General features: G+C 46.3%; 1 protein-coding gene across 1 annotated transcript in view; it reads left to right on the forward strand.

Annotated features, from left to right (window-relative positions):
* The first annotated feature begins 12,729 nt into the window (after window positions 1-12,729).
* CASQ2 (calsequestrin 2) overlaps window positions 12,730-26,822 on the forward strand; it is a 36,660-nt gene continuing 22,567 nt past the window's right edge. The window contains exon 1 of the mRNA XM_023941019.2: window positions 12,730-16,994. Coding sequence (XP_023796787.2) covers window positions 16,761-16,994 — 234 coding nt within the window. The 5' untranslated portion in view covers window positions 12,730-16,760. The remainder of the gene's footprint in view (window positions 16,995-26,822) is intronic.

Genomic DNA, 26,822 nt, shown 5'->3' on the forward strand with positions numbered 1-26,822 from the left:
CTTCTGCAGAGGCAATTTTTAAAATTCAACTCTTGTGTTCAACCCAAACCAGAAAAGCAGTCAGGAATTTGAAATTACAAAGAAGTGAATTTCAGATCAACTAAAGCATTTTGCTTCACATTAAATAAAGCCTAAGCAAGAAGCTGCTTGAAAATGAACTATTAATTCAGAACATTTCAATAACTTGGAGATGTTCCACCTTTACATTACCTATGAGGGCACAAAAGCCTGTGTACAATGAAAAGGGGCTCAGAGTACCACTGCAAAATCAGCAAATGTATTGGGCTGTGAGTCACCCAGCTTCATTCAGGCTGTGTCATGGAAAGATTGATCAAACTCCTCTCTGTGGATATTTCCAAAATGTCCCAAAGCTACTAAGGTAGGCCTGACAGTGATCCTCCTGGTAGCTATACCTTTTCCCTACACAGCTGCTGCTAGTCATGCTTGGAAACAGGATGCTGACAGACAGCTCTCGGGTCCAATAGAGTTGTCACAACATTGCTTGTGATGTTTTGCTCCACCATGTACAAAAGAGTTTCTTTCAGACCATCTGTGCCTCAGAACACAGGACAGCACTGTGCTACCTGAGCCTGCAGTGCCATGGGAGAGGTCAGCATCCCTGGTGCCACCAGACAAACCACTGCTTGAGTTCCGTCCTCTGACACTTGCATCAGTTCTCAGCCGCTGGATGCACCCTGCTGTTCCCCAAGCTCTCATATTGTCCCAGATTCATGGAACAGGACACAGAAAAATGGCCAGGGTGCTACCACCAATGGGACTCAGGTGATCAAATCCCAAATACCACCTAGACCCATGACTAATGCTACCAGGCTCCTTGGGCCTGTATGATCTGTCAGTGAAGATATACGTGTTTATACCCAGGTGAAAAGGACCAGGGGATTACAAGTGGAGGCCAAGGAGAGTGTTGTCATTGCAAATAATTGTCATCCACATTCCAGACTACATCAGGAGGAAGGTGGCCAGTAGATTGAGAGAAATTATCCTAATTTTCTCCTAAGTGTTGGCGAGGCTGTGCCTAGATATTCTGTTCTGTTTGGACCTCCCAGGTTTCAGAGGGATGTTGAAAAATGGGGAAGAATCAATTGAGATAGTGAGAGCCCTGGAACACATAACCTATGAGAAAAGGTTTTAGGCCTTGTAGTGTGGTGAAGAGAGGCTACCAGGCAATACAAGAGCAGCCTATATTTATTTCAAATGGACCCCCAGAAATGATGGAGTCAAACTCTTGTACAGTCCTAGTCACCCACAATGTATGAATGGAGAGAGGCAGAAGGGAGAACACAGTGTGACAGCTCCTAAAAACAGGAGGAGCCATTCAGGAGCCAGAGCTGCTGCAGGCAGAATGCAACTGCCCTCTCTCTAAAGTTTTCCTGAGATCAATAACCAGAGGTCTCAGTTCAAGTCAAGGGTCAAGTGTTTTCATTGAGCTTCAGAGGCTGTGGTAACTCCTCTGTGCAACACACACACTGCCCCAGCTGTGCAGAGGTGTTTTTAAACTGGTCCTGGCTCTAGGACTTTTTGCATTATGTCCCTCCATCTCCCCACATAATTCCTCTCCAAGTGAATGTGGGAACATGACCATCCTGATTTGTCTATGGTGTTTAGACTTGGATCACAGCTAATACAAAGGGGCTGGAGACAGCAAGTAAAACACCATCTGTTCATTAGCTTTGAAAATTGCATAAGTCCAAAGCCAAAACTTCACTTCCTCTGAACTCTGTAGAACTGTAGATACGGATGGAGATCTGAATCTTGTGTCTGGCTGATCCAAGTGCTCCTAAGTGGCAAGTGGTGGGGGAGGATGGACTGGCTGCTGGACTGCAACTGCTGGCTGCTGTCAGTTCCCAGTATTTCAATGCTGCCTGGCCTGACACTTACTCTATTCTCAGTGACATAGCTGGAGCTGGGATGCTCAGCTGAAACAGATCTTCAGCTTTGCTGCTTGGACTGGTTTCTACCTGACAGCTCACTCTTGCTCCCAGTTACACATATATCCAAGGCACCCACTGACATACTGAGGCGCCAAACTGAAAGAAAAGGGAAATTGGGGTAGGTAGGAGGCCCACTTGAAGATCGGCCCCACTTTGCTCCTTGCTGCAGGATTCAGCTCCATCAGTAGTCACAAGAGCTCAGTTCCCCACCAGCTGGCTCTACATGTTTGCATTCATGCCCTGTGTCTGAATATGATTTGTGGTCCTCAAGAAAAACTAGGTCCTTTGGTCCCTGACAGTGGGTGCACAGGGAGGACAGCAGTGAGAACAAGCCACCCGTCCTGCGATCCAAAATAAAATCAGAGGGATTGGCAGTGGCAAAACTGGCAGGAGGAGCAGTGGCCCCTCTGTGCTGTCTGGACTTTTTCCCAGAAGGGACAGCAAGGCCTGTGTAATCAGGCTCAGCTGGTAATCAGACAAAGTCCAAACTAGCATAAAGACTAAATTATCCCTTAGTCCTTCCAGCTCAAGGGAAAGGATATTGATAGGGGAGGCGAGGATGGCTGCTGGACTGCAGCTGCCAGCAGCAGCCCATGCAGACAGAGAAATATCTCTCTGTCTATATATATACCTAACCTGCCCCTAGCCCCATTGTCATTTAAATAGCCGGCGCCTGGCGTGCAAAGGGCACATGCAAATCCCAGCGTCCTGCTCAGCCGCGCACCAGCATCGCTGCGGGCACCCCGAGGCCCTCGGGGGGAAATAACACCATCTGTGCCCGGCAGCACTCGCCGAGCGCTGCCTGGAGACCCCGCCGCTCCTCGCTGTGCTGTGTGCCCCGACCTGCCCCTCTCTCCGGTGTACAAAGAGGGGGACTGATGCCAGGCTGTCTGAATTGGTGTGAAAAGGGGCCCCAGCAGACAAGGCTAAACCTGAGCCCAACTGGCCATGTAGCTTTGTTTCCATCAGTGCTGGAAGAACGTACAAAAAGCATCCCAACGTCGGGAAGGTGGGGGTGTGCCTTGATGCTGGATTCAGCTTTGGGTGAAGGGTTTATCACACCCCTAAAACACAGCAGACCCATCTTTACCTGTTCAAAAATCACAGTTACATGACCATTTTTAAATCATAAGATATAATTTACATAAATAGACATAAATGTGTGTATTTGGTTAGGAAGGGGTGAGCTTTTTTACATTTTGGTTTCTGACCCTTTAAAACCCTGCCATAGGTCGTGGTTTAAGCTGCCCTCTGCAGCTCTATGGGCCAGGAGGAGCGACAGAATTTAAAGTGGAAAGCCAAGACCTAAATTTCACTCTAGCAGTTACCTCCGAAGTCCTGTGACTCCCCGCCAATCCTTCTCACATTGCAGACACTGTCAGCTGCACAAACATTGTCCACGGGACCACTCTGGAGCCCAGACTCTGTATAGGTCATGGCTAAAACACAGGATTTCATAATATGTAGGGCTGGAAGGGATCTCTGTAGATCATCTGATGCAACCTCCCCACTCAAGCAGGATGGGGAACACACTGGACAGGATCGTGTCCAGACGGTTCTTGAATATTTCCATGGATTCCACATCCTCTCTGGGCAATCTGTCCCAGTGCTCAGTAACCTGTACAGTAACCTGTACAGTAAAGAAGTTCTTCCTCATGTTCAGGCCGAGCTCCCTGTGTTACAGTTTCTGCCTGTTGCCCTTTGTCCTGTTGCCAGGCACTACCGACAGGAGTTTGGCTCCATCCTTTTGGTATCCTCCTGTCTGATATTTGAATATATTGATAAGATTCTCTCTGCCTTCTTTTTTTGAGGCTGACCAGGTGCAGCTCCCTCAGACATTCTTTACAAGGCAGATGGTCCCAGTCCCTTAATCATGTAATCAACTTTCCACTGGTCCATGTCTTCTTGTCCTGAGGAGCCCAGGACTGGACACAGCACTGCACATGCAGCCTCGCCAGGGCTGAGCAGAGAGATAAGATAAATCCCCCGAGGTGCTGGCATTGCTGTTCCTGAAGCACCCCAGGATACTCCTGGACTTCTTGGCCAATACTGGCACCATCAGCGAAGCACGGCGAACGCGCTTCGAGAAGCGGACCTGCTCTCTGAACGGGGCTGCGGAGGGGTCAGGAAGCACTGAGCGGGCCAGGCAGGCCACGGCACGGCACATGAGGCATCAGGCGCGGATTGTTGCCCTGCTGTCCCGCGGCAGGCTGCCCCTGGTCCCTCGGGCTGTCCCTGGTCCCTCGGGCTGTCCCTGGTCCCTCGGGCTGTCCCCGTGTCCCGGCCCGGCCTCCCCCACACGGGACGTCCCCCAGGCCCCACGCGCGGCCCTCAGGACAGGGCGGGCGCGGCGCGCGGCGCCTCACGCGGGGCGGCAGCGCCACCTGGCGGTTCCCCGTGAGGCGGAGGCCGCGGGCAGGGGACCCACGGCGGGAGCGGCGGCGGCCGCAAAGGAAGAGAGGGAAAACAAGTATCTAACACGAGTATCTATAGCTGAGGAGAAGCTGAAGGTCTCAAAAACACGACACTGGAAGAGGTTGGCCAGAGAAATTCTAGATGACCCGTTTCTGGAAATGCTCAAAACCAGCCTGAATGGGGTTCTGAGCCACCCCTGCTCATGGCAAGGGGTCTGGAACCAAATGACCTTTAAGATCCTTTCCAACCCAAACTGCTCTGTGATCCTGTGACATGCCTCTTCCCACCATCAGCTTCAGAAGCAGTTTTCAGCCATGCCTAAGGAGGGAGGCGAAGTCTCCAAGTTTTTGCTAAACTTTCACCATATCATCCTACAGTTTGTGGTTTTCACATCCTTCTGCGTCTCTTCATGACATGTTTCATGCTATTACCCAAACATTTCCACTTTCATTTTTGGCCAGACATACTTTAATAGAGAAGCTTTTCTCTTTTCTGTGACTGCAGGTAAAAGCTTGAGCAGAGGTACCCTGAAGTTGCCATGCTGTAGAAATATGAGCAAGATGCTTCTCAGATCCCTAAAACTAGATGATATTTAAGGTCCTTCCAACCCAAAATAATTCTATGGTTCTAGGTCATGGCTGCCTTCTTTGCATGTGTCGGAGGAGATGGAAAGATCAGTCCCTGTCTCCTGCCATGGCAGGCACACCACCATACATGGAATACAAGGGGCTATATCCCACCACAAAGAAGACTCAAGAGCCACCAGCTCAGTCTGAAAACCTGTTCATCCTGCAGTAGCTGCTTTCAGTCTTCTGACAGCTTCTAGCTAAAGCAAAGTCACTTTTGAGCTTCAGTTTGGCTCTTAATTTCGACCTCGGTATGTGGATGCTGGGTCTGCAAGGAGGGACAGCTTTGATCAGCTACAAAAAGGCTGATCTCCCAGAGACTTTGATAATTAAAATTTATTAATGTGTTTGTCAGTTGGTAGTTTGTGAGGAACTGTTGATGGCTGGTTGTGTGCTTCTGCACAGCTCAGCCTCCCCATCACAAATCAGCCACCAAAAGAAAAGAGAATCCCATTGCATTAATTATATCATATCATTTAAGAAGCTTTATCTAGCTAAATCTTGAAGGACCTTCAGGAGTTGGGCTCTGATCCAGGAAAACAGTGACCCACATATTTAACTTCTAGTGCAAGGGCAGACCTAATGGGATGCAAAATTAAGCACAGGCCTAAGTGTTTTCACTAGGTTCAGGGCCATACAGACTAACACTTCAGAGAAGGTCAACATCTCACAGCCTGTCAGTGTCAGTGGGGAGATAGATGGAGTGCTGCTTCCTAATTTTACTTCTGCTAATAAATTCCCCACCTGTGTACAGTAATTTACAGGCAAAAAAAAAAAGCCAAGCTACTGTCACTGGATAGCTGTAAGACAGCAGCTGGTCATAGTGTTTGGTTCACTAAAGATTGATAAGTGAAATTGCTCAGGGCTGGATAACTCTGGGCAGGTTTGGCCGCTCCTGCAACCTCTTCCCGAGTATCAGGCTCCCCAGGTTTCCTTCAAAATGCTTTCAGTAAATGTGTGTATGTGTGTGTGTGTATGTGCATGTGTAAGGGCTTGATCCTCAAGCAGTGGTCTCCCAGTTCTCATCTGAGACACAGTTTAGGCACAGAAAGGGAATTTTTGATAAAAATTAAAATATTGCAGCTCAAAACATCAAAAAACATGCTTTCACTCCACATCATTCTGTCCAATTAAAACACACTTTTAAAGTCCTTTATGTTGCAGGACCTGTTCTTTCTCCCACTGGAGATTTTTAGCTTGGATTTTTCAATTAGCACCTCAATTAATGTCATTGAAAGCCTGCCTGAGATGATTACTGGGTAGTCTTCCCCTTTTCAGCTTGTGCAGTTATTTGGGTTGACACTGTCAGGATAAATGATGCTGTTCAGCCACATAGTTCTGTACATGATCATAACACATGGAAGTCAAAAGGACTAACTTAAGCCTTAAATACTCATGGTCTTCATTATATTTGAAAAGTTTTAAATGCATCAGCAACTCAAGCCCTGTTCTGATTCATTTAGCTGCCTAAATCTCTCTCTGGATGGGTCTGGTCTGGACAAACAGCAATCAGAACAAACTCTAGGAGCAGGAAAAAGCATCCAAGTTTCACATCTTCACAGGACTAGCCTTAAGTATCTAATTGGCTTTTTAAACCCCAAAAATCTGCTACTTGCATATGAAATAATGATCCTGAAATGACTGCAGCTTGAAATTGGTCTTTAAGAGGGCATTGTGTTCTTAAATCTTCAGGCTTTAACTCTGGCAAAATAGTAATACAAGTACTCCAGAGAACACCACTTTATGCTGAGGCAGGTATTTGTATTTTTGTCAAAACATCCCAGAGAGCATGATGAAGGCTCTGTAATCCTCCTGGAAATCTTTCCCTCTGTACAGGATTGAAATGGAAAGAAAGAAATAAAAAAAACACATAGAAAAAAAAATAAATAAAAATAAAACCAACAAGAAAAGTACATTGACCAAGGATGAAAAGGTATCAGTTGTATTTACTAAAAGCTATCTTGGTTTCTGCTACTGGCCAGTAAGAACTGAGCACAAACTGCTGTGCTAGATCATTTTAGGTCCTCTTTTTACATGTGACATTTGCCTGACTGCACTAACTACCCCAGCTCAAATTACTGCATCCCTGCCCTGTATATCCACACCTGCTAATCCAGGGAGCTTTGTAGGAGCTTAGTTTCAGCCATCAGCGTGTGGGTGCTACACACAGCTGTGACGTGAGGCTCCCGAGAGGCGGAAGAGCCGAGCTGGCAGTGCTGGTTCCTCACCCCACGCACGTGCTCTGAGACACAAGAGGATGAAGAAAACCATCAGCATACAGCCTGACTTCTAAAACTTGTCACATCCTCCAAGCTGGCTTTTGTCTCCTGCCCATCAAAATACCCTTCAGTCAGGGATCTTCAGCATTCACTAGGACTGTGGTACCCAGCAAGGGACCTGTTGGGAGCAATGTCATGGCTTGCTGCCAAGCCACGAGGAATGTCTGAATGTTGGCCAGAGGCTGGCATCTGGTGGTCTGATCTTCTCTCTGATACAATTCCATTTGGAGTGTACCATGTGGTACAGCTGGCAGCTCTAAGAGTCAGTCTGAAGTCATCTTTGATGAACCCAGAGAAGAAGGGACTGAGCTGGAGCCATGCCTTAGTATTTTGTGATCCTCCTTACCCACAGTACCTGCTAAAATGCACCCGAAGAAGAAAACTCTTCACCTGCCTGCAGACAGCCAGTCTCCCGCAGGAATGTAGTGGTTGCGACTTTCCCTGGAGCACTAGAGAAAGCCACACACCTACCTCCTAGAGTTTACACTAGAAACCAGGCACTGTATCTCCTATGCACCCTCTTTCCTCATGCCCTTTACCCCTCAGACTGTTCTGCCATGCCCCTCAGCCAGCCAACCCCAGATCCCATCTGCCAGGGGGTGGGAGGCCCCTTGGCAGGCGGGGATGGAAACAGGAGCATAGCCTGTGGAATGACTCCCCGCTCCTAGGGGAGAGCTGACCTCTGCAAGCTGACATGCCATGCCAGGGGCAAGCGTTATAAATATGAGTGAACCCAGCAGCCCTTTATGGAAACCATGACCCAGGCTGCAGCTCAGGGGTGTTGCCAGGTGGTACTTAACTAGAAACCTCAGGTTAAAAAGAAAAGCCAAACCATATCCTGGAATAACTCTTTGCTAGCCCCAGGCTTGGAGAGACACAGGTACTGCTTCTTCCTCCAGGAAAGCATTGGCTGCATGTTTTTGGGGGTGTTGGGCTTTCTTTCTTTCTTTCTCAGGACAGAGCTGGTGCAGGAGGCTGCTGCTGAGGTATCTTCCTTCTAGCAGGGCTTCTCTGAGCATCCAGCCTGCCCAGGCAGAGCCTCTGCTTCCCAGCCTCCCACAGCAGACACAGCCAATGCTCTGTCACAGGATGAAGAGAATCTTCATCAAGGCAAGCCAATGATTTTTCAACAGTGGGCAGCCATTTCTAAGGAGAGGGCAAAAAGATTTAGAAGAAGCTGCAAAATGTTTTTGCTGCCCAAATGTTTCTGCTAACTACATGAATTGTGGGTAGTGGGTACCATTTTCAGTATGGCAGAGGTATTTTTTTCAGTGAAGCAGAGATTTTTTACAAGGGCATATAGTGATAGGACAGGGGATAGTGGTTTTAAACTGAAGGAGAGAAGGTTTAAATTACATATTAGAAAGAAATTCTTTATTCTGAGGGTGGTGAGGTACTGGCACTTGGTGAGGTGAGGTTTCCCTGGTGAGGTTGCCCAGAGAAATTCTAGATGCCCCATCCCTGGAAGTGCTCAAAGCCAGGCTGGATGGGGCTCTGAGCCACCTGGTCTAGTGGAAGGTGTCCCTGCTCATGGCAGAGGATTGGAACCAGATGACCTTTAAGGTCCTTTCCAACCCAAACTCTGTGATCATGCCTCTTCCCACCATCAGCTTCAGAAGCAGTTCTCAGCCATCCCAAGGAGGGAGGCAAAGTCTCCAAGTTTTTGCTAAACTTTCACCATATCATCCTACAGTTTGTGTTTTTCACATCCTTCTGTATCTCTTCATGACATGTTTCATGCTATTACCCAAACATTTCCACTTTCATTTTCGGCGGGACATGCTCTAATAGAGATTTTCTCTCTTCTGTGACTGCAGGTAAAAGCTTGAGCAGAGGCACCCTGAAGCTGTCGGAGAAAGATGTCACAAGCAAGACACTTTTCTGATTTCCATATTTCTAGGTTGGGTTAATGGTGCAAGGGAAGAGGATACTTGAGTCATTACTTCTGAATTCTTGGGAACACTGTGCAACTGTATTCCAGCTATATACCAATATCCATGGTGGGTTTGCTGCCAGTAGAACTTACTTACATAGAAAAATTAGAAAAATTTGCAAAATGTGCCTGGCACAAAAAAAAAAAAAAAGCATGCCTAGAGCATGCATAATGGACTTCCTGGAAGACATCTGGACTGTCTGAAACTTATTCACCCTAGAAATGCAAGCGCCTGATGAATTAACGTTTTTAGAGAGACTCAGGACCATCCCAGACAATATGAAACCCAGTTAGAAGAGAAGAAGAAGGTAAAAATGGAGTAGAAATTCAAGAGCAGCAAATCCTCTCTATCTTCTTACAAAATTAAGGACTGTGCTAAGCTTGTCTGGCTCATCATTCCAAAGGAATGAGGTTCCTGGTGGCACAGTGAGCTCATCCCACCACTTCCCAGCCTGTCAGCTGTGCCCCAACAGGCGTCACTGTCCAGGCAGAGGAGAAGGAAGGTTCTGAGGGGCAGCACAAGAAGCCGGGAGCAGAGGAGAGCTGAGCAGCCACTCCATTGAAACAGGTGTAAATCTGCTGGGAACAGCTCTGTCAGCAGCAGCAGGCGCCATGCCACTAAATTAAACACCCCTCCAGTCATCAAGATGTTATTAATATGCTGATGCTCTCATGGGTAGGAGAAACCTGAGGTGCAGGTGTCACCCCAAACCTGTCCACCCCAAATGGGTGTGCTCTGCATGGGACTCTTTTAGAATCTGGCCCCACAGAGCTGGGTGGGAGCAGTGCCAGTGGTTAATGCATGCATGCATGGTGCGTGCAGACAGACACATGGACACATGCTCGGACATATCGATCATGGCCAAGGCTGGGCAAGAGTCCAGTGATCCCATCTCCTCCAAGAAAAAGGCAGGGGACTGATGAAAATGGCCAGGCTATTTGTGCCCTAAGGTTTTTCAAAAGGGAACATACTGCATCAGATCATGTGTTTTATTTCTTTCACTTTATTAATAATGACTAAATTATTATGATATTATTTGTAATTGCTGAGGTCCAGAGCTCAATCTGCACCATTCATACCCCAGTTCTTGGGCCATACACCATTTTTGGGACAAACTTTCAGCCTGGCTCATGGCTTGGCTGTGGATCACTGAGCTTTCACAGAGATTCTCAGCACCTCTCACAGGAACATGTCTGGCCTGGTTTCTGAGACAGCTTTCCTGAAAATATGGTCAGCAGCAGTTGCATCTCCTTCTCCAGCTCTCCATGATGCTGAAACCTTTAGGAGCCCGGACCTGGCCCAGGCTAATAGTGCTTAAAGCACTAATCCCTATGAGTCTGATGTCTTAGCACCTTGCAGCATCATATCATCCCTGGACCCTGCTGGCATAGTTCACATGGAGAACTGAGGCATAGAAAGGTTTCTGCAAGGCCCTGTGGAAAGCCTGTGACTGTGGAAAACTTGAACATCCATCTCCTACCCACAGCCACTTTCTGTCCCTCTTGAAGCACCTACTCACACGTTCCCCTCGAGGGGAGATTATGGCACTGTCTCAGGGGCAACTGCTTTAACTCATCAGTTGTGATATCTCAGCAGAAGAAAGTGGCATTAAACAGAGCAGAGTGGCAGTGAAATAGTGTGGTGGTTTTTCTGAAGTAGGGTGCATTAGAGGTATCTGGGGAAAAAAAACCAAAACCTCTCATCAGTCAACTTTAAATTGCTGTGCAAGGATCTGGACTGACACCAGCATATTTTAGGAGTTTAGATATCAAGCAAAGGTTGAAGATCTCTGCACCAGATGCATGCCAGACCTCTTCTTGTTCCCAGGTCCTGCAGAGGAGAAGATGGGCAGGAGCCCACTGCAGGCAGCACTGTGGCCAGGGCTCTGCATGGACTGTTTTACGCAGCATGACTGGAATAGTTCTGAGTCACAGATTGAGGGCCCCAACTCATTGTGATTAACAGAAAAGCAAAGATTTTACTAACCAGTCCATGGCCGTCACATGCACAAAATTCTCCCATCCCGGTGCTACATGCAGGAAGCCCTCCAGAGAGCCCCTCCACCCTTTCCAGGGTGAGTTGCATGTGGGCAAATACAAAACTACTCCCACAGGCTGGCAGAGTTCCCAGCCCAGCTGGGAAGGGTAGGCAGGTCACTGCCTCTGTGTCCTGTTGCAAACTATCTACCACCTTTTCCAGCCCACCTGATGGGTTCCCCAACCACCACAACACGTTGCCCTCAGATGTCCCTTGTCAGACCTCTGCATGAAGCGGCAGCCTTGTCTCCTTACAGAATTTCTCTTAACGCTTTTCATTTTCAATTAATTTCTTTCTCTTTCCCTTCCCATTTCCATACATGCCAATGGGCACATTTCCATTTGGCCACAGTGATGTCTTAGTTAAATCCTTTCTTCCTGTGTAGGGATTATTAGCCCATTAAGAGGGAACTATCCCAGTCCTTCTGGGACCGTCCCAGTTTTGACCTTCTAAATTACTTTTTGACACGTACAAGTCACAGGTGCCAGACAAGGTCCCAAAGGCAGAGAGGTACAATGATCCCCCTAAGGTGGCACAGAGCCACAATGCCTAAAAAACACGAGATTTTTTAAAAATGCTTGTGTGTCTGAGAATGAGTTAGGACACCTGGATTATCTCCTTTACCTTCCCTTTACATCCCTCTATAGACTTTTATAGAAGTGCTTTTGTCTGTACTGTATTTGTTTTTCCTCACCAAAACCAGTGTCCATGAGTCAGAAAGGGTTTATAGCATCTTCTTATCACATAGCAGGTCTCAAGACACCACAGTCAAAGTACTATATATATATAAGCAAGGTACTATAATGATCTCTGGCAGTTTGTAGTAGGTAAAATAGGGAGTGCCAATGATACAGCTCCTTTGCCTTGTACTTGCCTGCCATCACTGGCATGACAGGCAATGTGAAATACTATTAAGGACTTATCACCTTTCAGGGTCAAAGGGAAGTGAGAGAGAACTAGGTTTCTTTACACTGCAGAGCTTTTCTCAGGATGACATTGTTCCCCTTGGTCCCTTCAGGAAGGTTCAGCTTGCCTCTGAGCCTCCCACCCTGGTGCAAGCTATGACCTTGCTTGGCTAGCTGGTGGCAAAAGGCATATTTTCTGAATACTCCTATCTTGCAAAACATGCAAGGTCTTAGAAGCTTGAAAAGAGATTAACTAAAGCAGAACCCTAAATCCTGAAACCCTGAAAAAAAGGCTCACTGAAGCATTTGGATCAGCAGTGGCTGGGGACATCTTTTTCTGTGTGAGATAGAAAGGACAGTGAAGGTGAGAACAGCACCATGGAGTGCAGCTGCAGTGGCCAGGAGGGAGGAACAGCAAGCATCCTATATCCCTAATTTATAGGAAGGAAGTAGGAAAAAAAGTAGGAAAAAAATATCAAGAAGAAGGAGATTTTTATTTATCCTACGTCCTCACCCTGCATTTCTGCAAGCCTGAATTGAAGGGATGAGGTTGTACTGTTTTGAGCTCTGTTACTGACTATCTATCCTCACAAAATTGGAAGAAATAAAGTAAAATCCTACTTCAATGAATGTCAAGGGTGGTTTTGCAACCTAAATCCCTGGAGCTAGGATTTTGCTTGATGGATGAACCCAGAAAGCCGACAGTAGTGAATAAACCAACAGCGTTTCCTCTTAATTGTCTCTTTGCCTCAAGTTTTGGACCAGTTCTAAAGGTTGTTTGAACAACACGAGCACCTGTCAGAGTGGACAGGTATTAAGCCCTACCAGCTCATTCCTCATCAAGCTTTCAGGGAAACATCTCTGGGACAGTTATTTGGGGGAAAGTATTGTACTGGTTTCTTGAGGCAGGGCTAAGAGATGCAGCAACACAATGGATGAAGGACTCAATGGTTAAGTAATCAGAGCTGGGAGGTTGAACCTTGCAGTCAGCGTGTATCAGAGACTAACAGATGCCAGCTATGCCAGGAAATGAGATACCTGAGCTGAAAGGCAAGTGTTCCAGGATTTAGTTCACACCATATCATTCCCTCGTGTGACACTGCCCACAGAAATACATGTGTTGAAACCACAGGCAGTTAAATGGGATCAGGAAGACACTAGACTATACAGGTAGATAGCAAAAAGTATTTGCAGTGAACAGAGGAGTGCAAAATCTGAAGTTTCCAGAGAAGCCTGTGAAATTTCTTTGTTCCTCTCATTCTTCCCTCCCTTGGAGAACTTCTACTGCTCTTACCGTATGAAAGAGGATTTGACACACAGAGGAAACTTATACCAGTGTCCTGTTGAAGTGGGCCTTCAACAAAACTCAGATTCCCCAAATGCATGAGGTCTGCACACTGTACTTTTTGTGAGCCTGGCCCAAAATTCCAAATTTAAAACATTATCTGAGAGTGAATGGACACACTTGAAATTCCAAGGAGTTTTGCTTCTGGGGTTGAGATGAGCACATTGCAGTGTGCTGCTGTTAGCACCAAGAGAGATGATGAAGAGAAAGGCACAATACATATGGCCTTTGTCAGGTTGTGGGAACATCTGCTTCAGTCTCAGCTCTGCTATTCCCCAGGGAAAAAAACAAAGCAACTCTTCTCAGATTCAAGTATTTAACTGCTGTTCTGAACATGAATCCGGGATTTCAGGTCTGTATTGGCAGGGCTGCAAGGAGAACATCTGCTTTGACTGAAGTTTATTAAAATTAAGAATTTCAGGTGATCGAGGCAGTTCACCATTGAGGAATTCACCATTACTTCTGCCTTGGTGAACAAGGTATCTTGAACTTCATATAGATGCAGCTAGAGCTAGAAGACCACAGAAAATGTCCACTAGATTTAGCCCTAGCAGCCCCACTGAGGTCCTGAGTGGAGACACAAAGAGATGGGCTCTCTGGTGACCATGACACCCAGGGTTGGTCTGTTGGAAGAGTTCCCTTTGATGCAGAGGTGAAGCCTAACAATCAAAAATATTTGCTACTCATGCCACAAGCCTATAAACGAGATTCATGTGGGGCTAACAAAGCAACAATTTTTGTGAATAAGAAGCATTTTTGTTCCTTTTTTTGACAGAAAAAAAAGAGGAGAAAATGAAAATTGGATTATATCTATTTTTAGGCAGATTAAAAAGTTATTCAGACTAGAAAAAAAAAAGCACATAAAAAATAGCTTGAGAAATATCAAAGTGGAGCAATTGCTGAAGATCTAAAAGAATAAAGGAGGTCAGAAGCCTCATAAACCAATATTTGAAGTAGCTGCAAACGTTTCATTTTCACACCCTGTCTAATGTGCTCCTGCTTTAAAACAAATTGTGACACCAGTGAAGCCTGCTCCTGCACCCCAGATCCATGGGGGTCCTTCAAAGGCAAGCAACCAGCCTAATGTATGCCTGATCATCCCACAAGCTTGGTTTTGTATTTTACATCCTAAGCACTCAGCATAAACCTAACCAGCAATTGCCACCCACTGTGACACAAGTCTTGTGTCTCCCACTAAAAGCAATCAGACTTATTCAGACTTACTTCTCCCTCTAAAAATGACTGCCCCTGAAGGCGGCCTCTAAGAGGTATATTTTGAAGGCTGTCTTGCTTTGGCTTTTACCCAGATTCCTCAGGCTTTGTCATTAGGACTTCAATTTGCCAGCAAATGTTCAACTTCTGAAAAAGCTTTGGAAATAAGACAGATTTGGAAACTATTACCAAGAGGGTTTCAGTCAGTATGTTGTTGGCTGTTCAGGTGGGTAGTGAAAGCTGACACAGAAGTGAAAGGATGTGTGCTCTTAAGTCACCCAGGAGATGTGTTTAAGCTGCCCAGGAAAGTGTTCTAGTCACCATCCCTGGGAGTATTTAAAAGACATGTAGATGTGATGCTTAGGGACATGGTTTAGTGGTGTACTTGGCAGTGTTTAATTAATGGCTGGACTCAATGATATTAAGAGTCTTTTACAACAAAAATGAGTCTATGATTCTGTAATTGCTAAGTAATGTTCACCTTTTGCCCCAAATGTTGAAATAATCCCAGACACACAATTAAATGGACACAACTGCATTAAGAAGAGATACTGTCTCTTCCCTGATGTGGATGAAGCAAAGCTGTGATGGAGCAGCATGCAAGGAAAAGACCTGATAAGGCCACTTGTCTGCACATCACTTTGGCAGGGAGAAGAGAGCCATGCCCCCTGTCAAGCTCTTCTCTTCCAGCCCCTCAGCAGGCCTTTTCCAGTGGATCCATGCCAGCCCTGGGGCTGGCCTGTGGCCAGCTGGCCTGCCTCCACCTGCCTGTTGCTGCCAGTCATGGGTCAGAGGTGACACCGTGGTCAGAGGACAGGAAGAGCTGAGGGACTGTGCCTCTGAACCTCTCTCCCTCAGCAGCACTGTGCAGGTGATACAGCAAAGCAGCAGCTGGTGCTGGGGTCCCAGAGAGGGAGGACCTGGCCACCATCCCTGCAATATGAAGAAGGAGGAATATGCAGGACAGCTTGCTGGAAAATGCAAAAGGGTTTTGTGAAAAACCTGCTCCAGTCCAACAGGCAGGTGCCAGAAAGGATGGCTGGAGGTTATGGTGCCATCTCACCATCCTCTTGAGGAGAGCCCTGCCTCCTGCCCCAAGGCACTGGCCTGGGTACATGCCTCCCACCTGTCAGCCCCCTTAGCATGGTAAGGTTCAACCACTTACCAGCAATGTATGCAGCTTGGGAACTGCTGTGAAAATGGGAGGCTGCAACATAAGCTTCCCTCTGCTTTTGGATTACAGGTCTAAGGGCCAGCAATTCTCCTGCTGCCTCACAAGCAGAGAATGTGCTTCAGAAAGCACCTTGAATGTCAGCTAGCAGCTCCAAATGGTGCTCCAGGCAGGAGGAAGAAGTCCCAGGAGTATTCACGTCCTTTTCTGATGAGGAAACAGGACATTTCATCTAGTGGTGCAGATGAGGCTCTGAGACTGTTTAACCTGAGATCTGTTATCAAAAGCCTAATCACTGTGATGCCCAACGGGATGTAAAGAGAGATACCCTTATTATAAATTGCAGTAAATACCTTCTATTTTTGTCAATTCCTAGTAGGACAGCCTGTGCCTTGGTTCCCTGTACAAGAGAAGTCTGTCCCTTTTCAAACCCTGCCTGCATATTCCCAGGACTCACATCTTCCACTCCCTCCCTCTTGCCCACTCCCTCTCTCTCAGATGATGCAGAGTGCCAGCAAGTCCCTCAATGGTGTCATATCTGTCCTTTTTATTCATTGCAGGGTTTATTTTTAGCCTGAAACAACTGCTTCCTAAAAATGGAGTTCCTAATGACACGGGAGCTGGACACAGCTATGTAAGGTATCCAGGGCTTGGCCTGACAGCTTCTCCCGTCTGTCTCTCTCTTTGTTGTGAGTACAGGACAGCAAAGTTTGCTGCTCGTCACCAGCCTTGCAGTGTTTGGGCTCAACACTAGGAAAGCAGCAGATAGAAACTCAGAGAAACTTAGTTCAAACTTCACCTGGAGTCTTTGGTCTCCCTCTCTTCTCAAATTAAGAGAGAGGGGCACATTTACCCACCCTTTGCTGCACTCCAAGGGTGCCCCTATGAAGGCAATTTGCTGGATCCTGGCAGGTTTTTACCTGCTTTTCTGCTGCAAGGCAGAAGAAGGACTGAACTTCCCTACTTATGATGGGAAAGACCGAGTGATTGACCTGAATGAGAAGAATTACAAGCAGGCACTGAAGAAGTATGACATGCTCTGCCTGCTCTTCCATGAGCCTGTGAGCTCTGACAAGGTCTCCCAGAAGCAGTTCCAGATGACAGAGATGGTCCTGGAGGTAAGTGCCGCTGCATGTCCCCGTCGGGGTCAGTGCCACAGCACTGCTTAGAGTCATGGAGAGGAGCTGCAAGACAGGAGACTCAAATGGTCTCATGCAGGGGAGGTTGGGCATCCAAAAGTTTCTTTAGTTGGATTTCAGTTAGCCCCTTCCTGAATTCTGCAAAGACCAGGAAAAAGCCTCTTTTGTGCTCTTCTCAGTTTGCCGAGAAATAGTTTTTCTGAATTGTCTGTCAGAAACTCAGGCAATTTCAAGTAACCTTGTGAACCTCAGAAACATGAGCTCAGCTCGGCTGACCTTTCCCAAATCTCAGCACCTGAGTCCATAACTTGAAATTTTTTGATCCTTTCTCATTCTGTGCAAGCCAGTATCCCACTTGTATTCTGGACCAAGTCCCATTTTTTATCCCACTAGGAGCAGTCAGCCAAGAAACCTTATCAAGCTGTGCAGCAAACGGGTGTCCTAGGTCCCCATCTCAAAAGCTCTCTGTTGGTGCAGCGTTAAATCCCTTTTTGCTTTTCTGACACTTGGTTGCTTGCTTTGAATTAGTCTATAGCTGCTTGTTAATGCAACCATTCACTCCTGTGCTGGAAAAAGAGTGTTGTTAATTCTTTCGTGAACTAATGATTCATTAATCCTCAGTAAAATAAATCATGGTAAAAGTCACAATTTAGATTTGTAGCATTCTTTCTTATGGTGTAGCTGTAATCTAGGGAATCATACAGCTGCAAGCCTCGATTGTTAGGTGCATGTTTTTTACCAGGGGCTTGCAAATATTCGCTCTTAACTAAAAGATACATTTGAAAAGAAAGTGAATTTAGAATTGCAGAAGAAACACTTTAGCTTTATTTATCAGATACAGAGAGAAAATGCATTGCACCCCTGAGAGTGTAGGAAATGTGAATAAGAAAATATGCTTGCTGAGGGCTAGGACCCAAAAAAAGTCCACTGTCAAGTTCAAGGTCTGCTGACCTCCTCAACAAGCCTGTTGACTGCCAAAAAAAAAGATCCAAAAACTAACCAGATTTTACTTACCTGTCAGGCAGTGGTTACTGTATGCAGGTGAGTGATCAAATAACATTTGAAAGAATGTTAGAAAAGAAAATTAAGTAATGCTTGAACTCCATCTGAAATTAGTGTTGTTGGTAGTATAATCACATTGTTTTTTAATAGGATAGCTATTTTTTGCTTGTTATAGTTACTAGATACATATTTATAGAAACCTGACAGAAGCAAGTCCCATCCCTGGAAATGTTCAAGGCCACGTTGAATGGAGTACTGGGCAACCTGGCATAGTGGAAGGTTTCCCTGTCCATGGCAGTGGCTTGGAACTAGATTATCTTTAAGATTCCTTCCAGACAGGCCATTCTATATTTCCACGACTCTATAGCTGGATGTCTACCATCAGTTTGAGTCCTCATGACACCAGTACCCATGCTAACAATGACCCATATGAAGGGTGCAACAACTGCAATGCAATCTGGCTTTAAGCTTTTATTTTTCAGGATTGGATTCAGATGTGAGTACACTAGCTTAGGATTCTGGTGATTTATTTGGTTTCCAAATTGCTGTCTGCTATGGACTTCTTATGTGACCTTGGGCAAAAGACTGAGGGTTAGAGCTGCAGCAGACTTTACATAAGTAGTGCCTCAGTCCCCTAGTGCTCATCTTCCAGCTAATGGTGCCACACATCAACTGGCACTTGTGGCTTTGACCTCAAAATTTCCAAAGCACTTGCAGTGCTGATTCAGTGCATGTATCACAATTTCAGAACAGTCCTTCCCCTGGACTGGGAACTGCAGCAGTAGCAATCTGACAACCCAAGTGCCAGAGAAATCTGCAGACTGAGCACTTTTTTGCTTCTGTCACCCAGAGGGAATCAGAAGGGGAGAGGGTCTCAGAATGCAACAGAGAAGATATGTCCTATTCTCATAGGACACAGGCCAGCATGGTGCTACTGTTCCAAATTTCTGTACTAAATAAACCATGGGAGCACTCATGAAAGGAGTGGGCAAGCCAGGTTGTTATCTGCTCCTTCTAGTGAGAGCGTTCAACTCCCTCAGTTCAAGCCATAATGTGTTGTGCCATAGAGGGTCACTCTTAATTTTCCCTGACAGAGCTCATTCAGCTGCTGGACTTCACTGCATGTTCACCAGCACAGGGAGAAGGAAAGAAATGTCTGCAGTGGCTCCTTGACAGAGATGTTTGCCTGTGAGGTGAACTGCCTGGGATCAGTATTCCTGGAAGCAGTCAGCAGCTGAATCCAGTTCTCTAGTAATTTGAGCAAGTCTTAGAGTAGTGAGCTGCTCTGCAGGTACAGGAGCAGTGACAGGGCTCTCCTTCCAGCCAAACCTGAGAAAAGTTCACTCAGGAAGGTTTACATATCTAATTTCAGTAGAGGGATCAGGACCTTGAGTGCTGAAGGTCCTTCACATCTGAAATGAGGTATCTAAAAATTAAATACTCCAGCCCTGACTGTTCCCTGCCAGCTGGCTTGGGAGATTCCCAGCACAGGGTGCTGCCTGTGATAAAATGCTCCTTTCTAGAGCACCTCATGTTTTTCCATCTTAATTTTCTGACAATTTTCCTGCTGTTTCACATTGAGACATGCTGCTTTCACAGCCTGGCAATACATTGTGTCTTTAGCCCCCTTCCACGCAATGTCCTCCATCCTTAGGAAAAAAAGTGAGCCTTTATCCAATACACAGGCAGGTTAAGAGCAAAGCAAATGTCTGAGCTGGTGGTTAAGGGTTGTTACATCAGATTGTCTCATGGACATGCATGAGTGGGCACATGGACTTAATGAATTTATGTCCAGAAGAAACCACAAATAGTCCAATCTTTCTGCTTCTCTCACATGTGCCTTGTAAGAAATGTACAATTCCAAAGATGAAAGACATGAAGAATTACCTTAGACACCAAAGAAAAGAGCAAGAGAGATCCACCATGGCTTCCTTGAAATGTGTACCTCATCAGTAACAAGTTCTGACTGGGGCCTCTCCCAGGAGTGAAGAGCATGTGAGGCTCTCTCTTAACTTGGTCCTTTGAAATTCCATGGGGGTTGAGTTCACGTAGAAACATTTCCTTCTTTCAGAGCACTTCAGCCTTTTCCCTTCCAAGTCTTTGCTCTTCACAAAATTTGCAATAGCTTTATTATGTTTGAGATCACTGACTCTGGAAAATTTGGTTAAAAAGGGCCAATAGCTAGAAAACTTATTAGGGAAGGCAGCTGATAAATAGGGTAGAGAGAAGAGAATCACAAGGTTCTCATTATTTAGGAAATCAAACTGACAACCTGACAGCACATAAGTAAAGTTTAGCTTAATTTAACTTAATTTAAGGACTTTACTAAACCATAACTATGACCAGCTGACCAAGAGGTGATATGATAGGAAAAATTTCCTTCCCAAGAAAGAAGAGTAGCATGTAGGACTGAATGACACTTGAAAGCTGAGGGTGCACACCCACGATCACCAGAAAAGGGATGATGTCATCAAGCTGATATTGCATTTGGCACAGCACATGGGGTGTTCAGCTCCCTGTATCCAGGTGTACTGGATCAACAAAGTCCCACGCAGCCTAGGGTCACTTTCCAGTTTAGAAGGGGAATGAAGACGATGAGCATTATGAAGTGGTCCTAACAGTTCTTACCACCTACACTGCTGGGTGCCACCTGGTGACAACAGGGTCCAGGGACAGCTGAACCCCTCTGGGAGCAAAAGCAGCTTCTTTGGACCATTGTTTGCTCATGACAACAGCTTCAGGGGTGGCAGTGCCAGTCCCTCAGGTCCAGATTGGAAAGATGGGGGCTGTTGATTTAGTCTGTCAGCAAAAATAGCCAAAGGAATGCTTGGAGATGCCTACTGCTTTCTGACTAGGATGGGAAAGAGTTAGGGAAGACAACCCAGGACAGGGATATCATGAGCACAGGCTGTTTCACAGTTCAGGTTAAAAGGTTCCTTTCCTTTGTGCCTTTCTCCTACAACTGCACTCTGCACCACTGGCTACTGGAAAGCACCTGTACCTTGAGTAGGGAAAAGCCTCTGTACAGGGCAATGCAGAGCTTGATCCAAGCAGTCCCAAAGATAAGAGTAGCCATTTCTACCCTGTGGTGATGTTTTCAAGAACTCTGCACTCTCCATGAGGCGAGCACAGTGAAGAGGACAAAACAGTCAAGCAATCACAATAATTATTTAACAGAAAAGTTAAAGAAAAAGCTATTTGTCACAAAGGGTCTCACGTTTAATGAAGAAGAATTAAGAGGGGAAAAGATTGAAGCACTGAAGCTGAGAAATACCTGCTCTGCTTTTCCTCCTCTCTATCTCCTCTACCATATTTCACTTTGTCTCATACCATCACTTCTAAGACCTTCTCCCTTCTCATCTCTGAATCTCCTAAACAGGGAGTTTGGCCTTCCAGTGGTCCAGCCCCTGTCTCTAAGAATCATGTATCAGGAATAAAAGAGCATTGGTGTTAGGGGCTTTCCTTTTGCACTTGAGAAGCTCTCTCCAGGAGCTGAGGTGTTCTCACTATCATAGCAGGCTGCCTGCAATGCACTCTGGTATCCTCTTTCTGCTGAAACTCCCTAGTTCCGGCTCCCCTGCCATTCTTTCCTTGCCATCTGTGTGCATGTGTAATAGCCTTTAAAAAGAGAGACTCATCAAGCCCAGATATTTTAGTCCCTTCAATGCAACAGTGCCCCTGGACTGAAAATTCATGGAGAACAGCCCTAGCACAAACTAGTCTGAGAAGAAGAATATGGGACTCCCCTCCCCAGATGAGGCCTAGGATCAGTCCAGCCTCTAGTGATAAATGGCAGAACAAAGCTAAACTCCTGAATGTATTTGGCCAATTCTATAACACATGGAAACACAGCCTGTATCTCCCTGTGGTGTGAAAGGGAAAGAAGGATTTTGAGTCCAGTAAAAGGAAAGGATTAAACAGTGTATAAGCTCTACCTTCTAATTCATTTATTTCTAAGTGCTGAAACTACTCCAGCTTCCAGCTCAGGATGGAAAAAGTAGTACAAGGTCAGCTGGTTTGGAGATAGTTTCACTCATACAGTCTTGAACTCTCTTGAGAGCAGACATTCCCAAAGGCGTTCAGAGCCATGTAATTATCTCTGCTTCTCATGTAACACAGAATAAAGTTTTACCAGTTTAGGTCTGTATACTTTATTCCAAAAATCCATAGGAACCAGGAGACAAGATTCTACTTTATCCCCATCTCTAGGTATATAAATATAAAATCTTAAAAAATATATAAAATATTGGTAAAAATAGAAATATGAACCCAAGCCCTTTCTTTAAACACCCTTTTCTGTTTGTTTCACAAACTCAGATTTCAGATATTTTCTTTGAAAATGGCCATGCTTATGAGACAGTGCCTCAACATAATTTGGTGTCGAGGTATAAGTATAAATATGGATATACAAGACATGTTCAATGAGTGTCACAGAAATTCTCAGTTTTCTGGGTCCCTACAGAACAAGCCTCAAGGTGAGAGATGAGGGACATCTGGCTGGATAGGTATGTGCAGAAGCTTATAGTGCAAGGGCCTGTAATAAAAGAGGTATTTTGGCTTCTATGTCTAAAAAAAGAAGTGGCTTCCACTACAGATAAGTTAATGTAAAAATTAAGGAAGGGAGGAAGGAAAAGGAAAAAATGTGCATTGATTACTTCCCCCTTGGGGCTATGTAAGTAGGTCTCAACTCATCTACAGCCAGCAGAGTACTGATTTTTAGCAGTAGCACACAGGGGGATTTCACTCACTGATATGCCAGTCACAAAAACAGGTTACAGAAAGCTCCCTGTTTCACAGATGGGCATGTTGACATCTAGGGACAACTGTGCGCCTTGATCTTTCTGTATAAGTGTGGCAAAAATAATTTCCAAGGCTGAATTACCTATTTTTGCCATGTTTCTTTCTTTGAAGTCCTTCTGTCAGTTCCCAGTAGTGACTTTGGACTTGCTGCATGAGCAGCATCTCTCCTAAGACCCCACTTTCACAGCCATAACTGTGCTTTGAAAGGCACCTTTTTCATCTGCTAAATTATGACTGGGAAGAGGATTGTACTGACATGAGTTCTTCTGACATGAGCAGAAACCAGCTGTAATTCCAGGATCTAAAGAATGCAAATGTCTCCTGGAGACATGGCAGACTCCTGTGAGCTTGGGCTTGCTTTGCTGGCAGAGTACAAGGCCAAGTCTGTTCAGGTTTTGTGGCCTTTCTTGGCCATGAAGTGTGGAGCTCTTATCACAGTCCAGCTGTTGCAGACAACTTCTGTAGGTGTCATAGAATCATGGAATAATTTAGATTGGAAAACACCTCTAAAATCATCAAGTCCAACCATTAACCCAGCAAAGCCCACCACTAAAAAACATCTCTGAGTGCCACATCTACATGTCTTTTAAATACTTCCAGGGATGGCGACTCCACCACTTCCCAGAGCAGCTGTCCCAGGATTTGACCACCCTTTCAGTGAAGGATTTTTCCCTAATATCCAATCTAAACCTCTCCTGGTGCAATTTGAGGGCATTTCTATGCAAGACCTTGAGCTGCATGGAGACTCAGAAATTTCTGAGTCACTCCTCCCTTCAGAAATGAAATTGAGGAAAGATGTGGAAAAGTCCATCTTCTTTGGCCTTGCCATCCTGCCATGCTAGTCAGGTTCCCCTAAAAGTACCAGCAAGGGCTCCCAGTGTCTTTTTGCTGGGCTGGTTCTCAGGAGGTGAGGTCTCACTTTTGTATAATGAGATGCCTTTCACACAAATGCAGAATGGTTTGGATTTGAAGGGACTTTAGAGATTACCTAGTTCCAACCCTCCTGCCATGGGCAGGGACACCTTCCACTAGATGAGGTGTGACTTCCTCTTCAGGATGCTTCATCACACCAGGTTGTTCAAAGGCCCCTCACAGCCTGGCCTTGAACACTTACAGGGATGGGGCATCCAAGTTTTCTCTGGGCAGCCTGTGCCAGTGTCTCACCAGGCTCACAATGAAGAATTTTTTTTCCTGGCCTTATCCTGAGTGAGAGGCCCAAGAAGGGCTAGCTTGAGCTCACACTCACCTATTCAGTGGACACGTGTGGTGTTTGTAGTTGCCATTTCAAGTTCTCTGCCCTGGACCCTGACTTTTCTCAGGAGCTGACCACAGGCTGGGGCAGCTGTTGCTCTGTGAGGCAGACTGGATAGGGGTGGCTATGCCAGGCTTGCCCACCCTGACCTTACTCCAGAGCCTGCCTGCCAGTGCCCTTCATCTGAAACCAAACTAATCAAAGCTCATGACTGCCCTTCCTTCGTGCCTGAGCTTCATTTGTGGGAAGAATGTAAAGGGGATATGATAATTCTTTTTAAACACCCGGGAGGGAGAAGAGCTATTTAAGCACAAAGCCTAAGGACAAATGGGCTATGAATAAAACAAGTCTGGAACTACAAAGTCCCTGATCATCAGAGGAGGAAGGGGAGAACAGTCCAATGAGTTTTAAATGGACACTGACTGCTTTGTGACAGAGATTGAATGACACGATTCTGAGTTTGATGACCAAAGATGTCCTTTTGCAGCCTCTGTCCCTAAATAACAGGCAACCAGGCACGATATCCATGGCCTAGGAAAGAAGTGACTTAGCAAGGTCCAAGTTCTCATTTCTTTTTTTTTTTCCCCTTTGCACATTGGGATTTACCTACATACATGAGGACAAAAACTTGCCCAAGGAAATAGAGCAAGCAGCAACCAAGAACTCAATTCCCAGGCAGTCGCTCCTCCCCGGCACCCCGGAGAGTCAACGCTCCCTCCTGAGCAGTGCTGATGGTGCTCATTCCTGCATGCTCTCTGACACAGCTCTGGTGAAGGCCAGCTGCTGTACATGATATGTTCTTTTTCTGGGAACCCTGTCCAGCCCTGGCAGGAGACACTGCCATCAGCTAGCAGACCTCTGACACCTCGAACCCAGTGCAAGGAGGGCTGTGTATATTTAAAGCTTTTCTCGGTTCTTATTTCTCTCTGCTCAGTCCTTGGGGAAAAGGTCTTTCTTGTCTCAAGGACCACCCTGTTCCTCCAGGGCCCTGCCTCCCTGATCCTTCCTGTGGATGCAGGATGGGAGCTCCCAGCTCTTGTCTGCAGCATCCTGGACTCTCCAAGATTTCAGAGGTCCTGACTTGGGTCAGAAACTGGGGAAATCTGGCTTGTTCCTGAGAGCCAGAGGCATAGGAATGACATGGACATGTGTAGGTGAGCTGGCTTAATACTAAGCATGGCTTCCTCCTCCAGCACCCACTAAAAGCACCCAGCTTTCTGCCCTGCATAGGCTTCACAGCAACATCCAGCCTTCAGTTTCAAAACAGCTTTTCTGAGGCCAGAAAGAGAACCAGGAAGCGATGGCCTCACTTGTTTCAAGGACAGTCCCAAACAACTAGTCAGTCTGTTTTGGAAAGGGCAGCTTAGCACTGTGGCCCCAGCCCAGTCCTAGACCCCTGGAGCAGCACACACACAAGTCCCTGTCTGCCCTCGACATGCAAGTTGCACAGCTGAGTTGTCAAAACATCTGCGATGCAGTGCCAGCAGGGACTGGCTGGGAGCAGTGGCAGGTGGCCCCTGCACCCATGGGTGCTCGGTGGCATGGGCACCGGCCTCGGTTAGCTCACGGCTGGGGAGGCTGTGCTTTGGCTTGCAGCTGGCTAAAATTAGGGATGCCGGGAGCAGATAAAAATACAGCCCTAGCTATGTGAAACCTTTAGGGAGGCAGCCAAAGAGCACGCTGCCGTATGTCTGACCCCGCTGAGCGGCTGCGCAACAATTAAAGCTCCAGGGCAGCATTTTTGAAGCATTACCTGTGAAAGCCAGCTAGCTCTGAGGGAGTGACCTTTGCGTGTTCCATATTTGGGGACTTGCCTTTTAGTCCAAGGAGCAGTGATCCCTAGGAGGGGAGGTTCAGCCTCTCCAAGCAGCTCAGGTGGTGGAAAAGTGTAGTAAGGTGGGACCAACGTACTCTCCTTCAGTCCCCACTGCCAGCAAGGTGACTTTTCTAGTGCCAGCTGCTCAGCAGGCTTCTGAGCCCTGCTCTTTGATCACCACAGTGCTTCAGGACAGCCTGAATTATGGAAGAGCCTAAGACATTACTAGTGTGGTATACAAGGGAGTGCTAGGGGGGACAGCGGAAAGAGAAAGAACAGCCTCTGTTCTCCAAGAAACTGCCCAGTGTCTTAGAGTAGCCAGTGTGTAGGTGGGAGTCCTGCATAAGGACATCTGGGGGAATAGACTAAGACAGTTGCCATCTCCTCCTGCTGTTTCTGAAAATAAAAACCTAACGTTTTGGGATATACAATCATCATTTCATCAACCAGGTTCTGACCATCAGCATTAAAGAGAGTAGGAGAGAAGCAGCAGAGGAGTGCAGGTTGCTCGAGGCACTTTTCCTCATCATCTCCTGTTGCTCCTCTCCGTGCATTGCTGGAGTTTTGTTCTTCCTCCACAGCTAAATAGCAAAACAGAAAGCTCCCCATGGTTAAGAGAAGTATACTCATGATGGCTTTCAGACACACCCAAATGCCTCCAGCCCCCTTCCTCCCAGCCTGAGCAGCTGGGGAAGATGAGCTTTATTGTCTGTGGGAGCTCTGGGCAGGTGCTAGAGAAGTGGGAAGAAAATCCAGGCCAGAATGCCATAAAGTCACTTCACAATGAAAATTGACCATGACCAGACACCCCTCCCACCCCCATTTTTAACTCTCTCTGAAGGATTTTGTCTGTCATTTAGCAGCAAAACTGACACCAAATGCAAGGTTTGGCACAATCAGTGCTGCCTGCAGCTGGAATAGGAGAATGGTCAGGCAG

The sequence above is a fragment of the Cyanistes caeruleus genome, chromosome 3 (assembly GCF_971803275.1).
Source record: "Cyanistes caeruleus chromosome 3, bCyaCae1.hap1.1, whole genome shotgun sequence".
Taxonomy (NCBI): Eukaryota; Metazoa; Chordata; class Aves; order Passeriformes; family Paridae; genus Cyanistes; species Cyanistes caeruleus.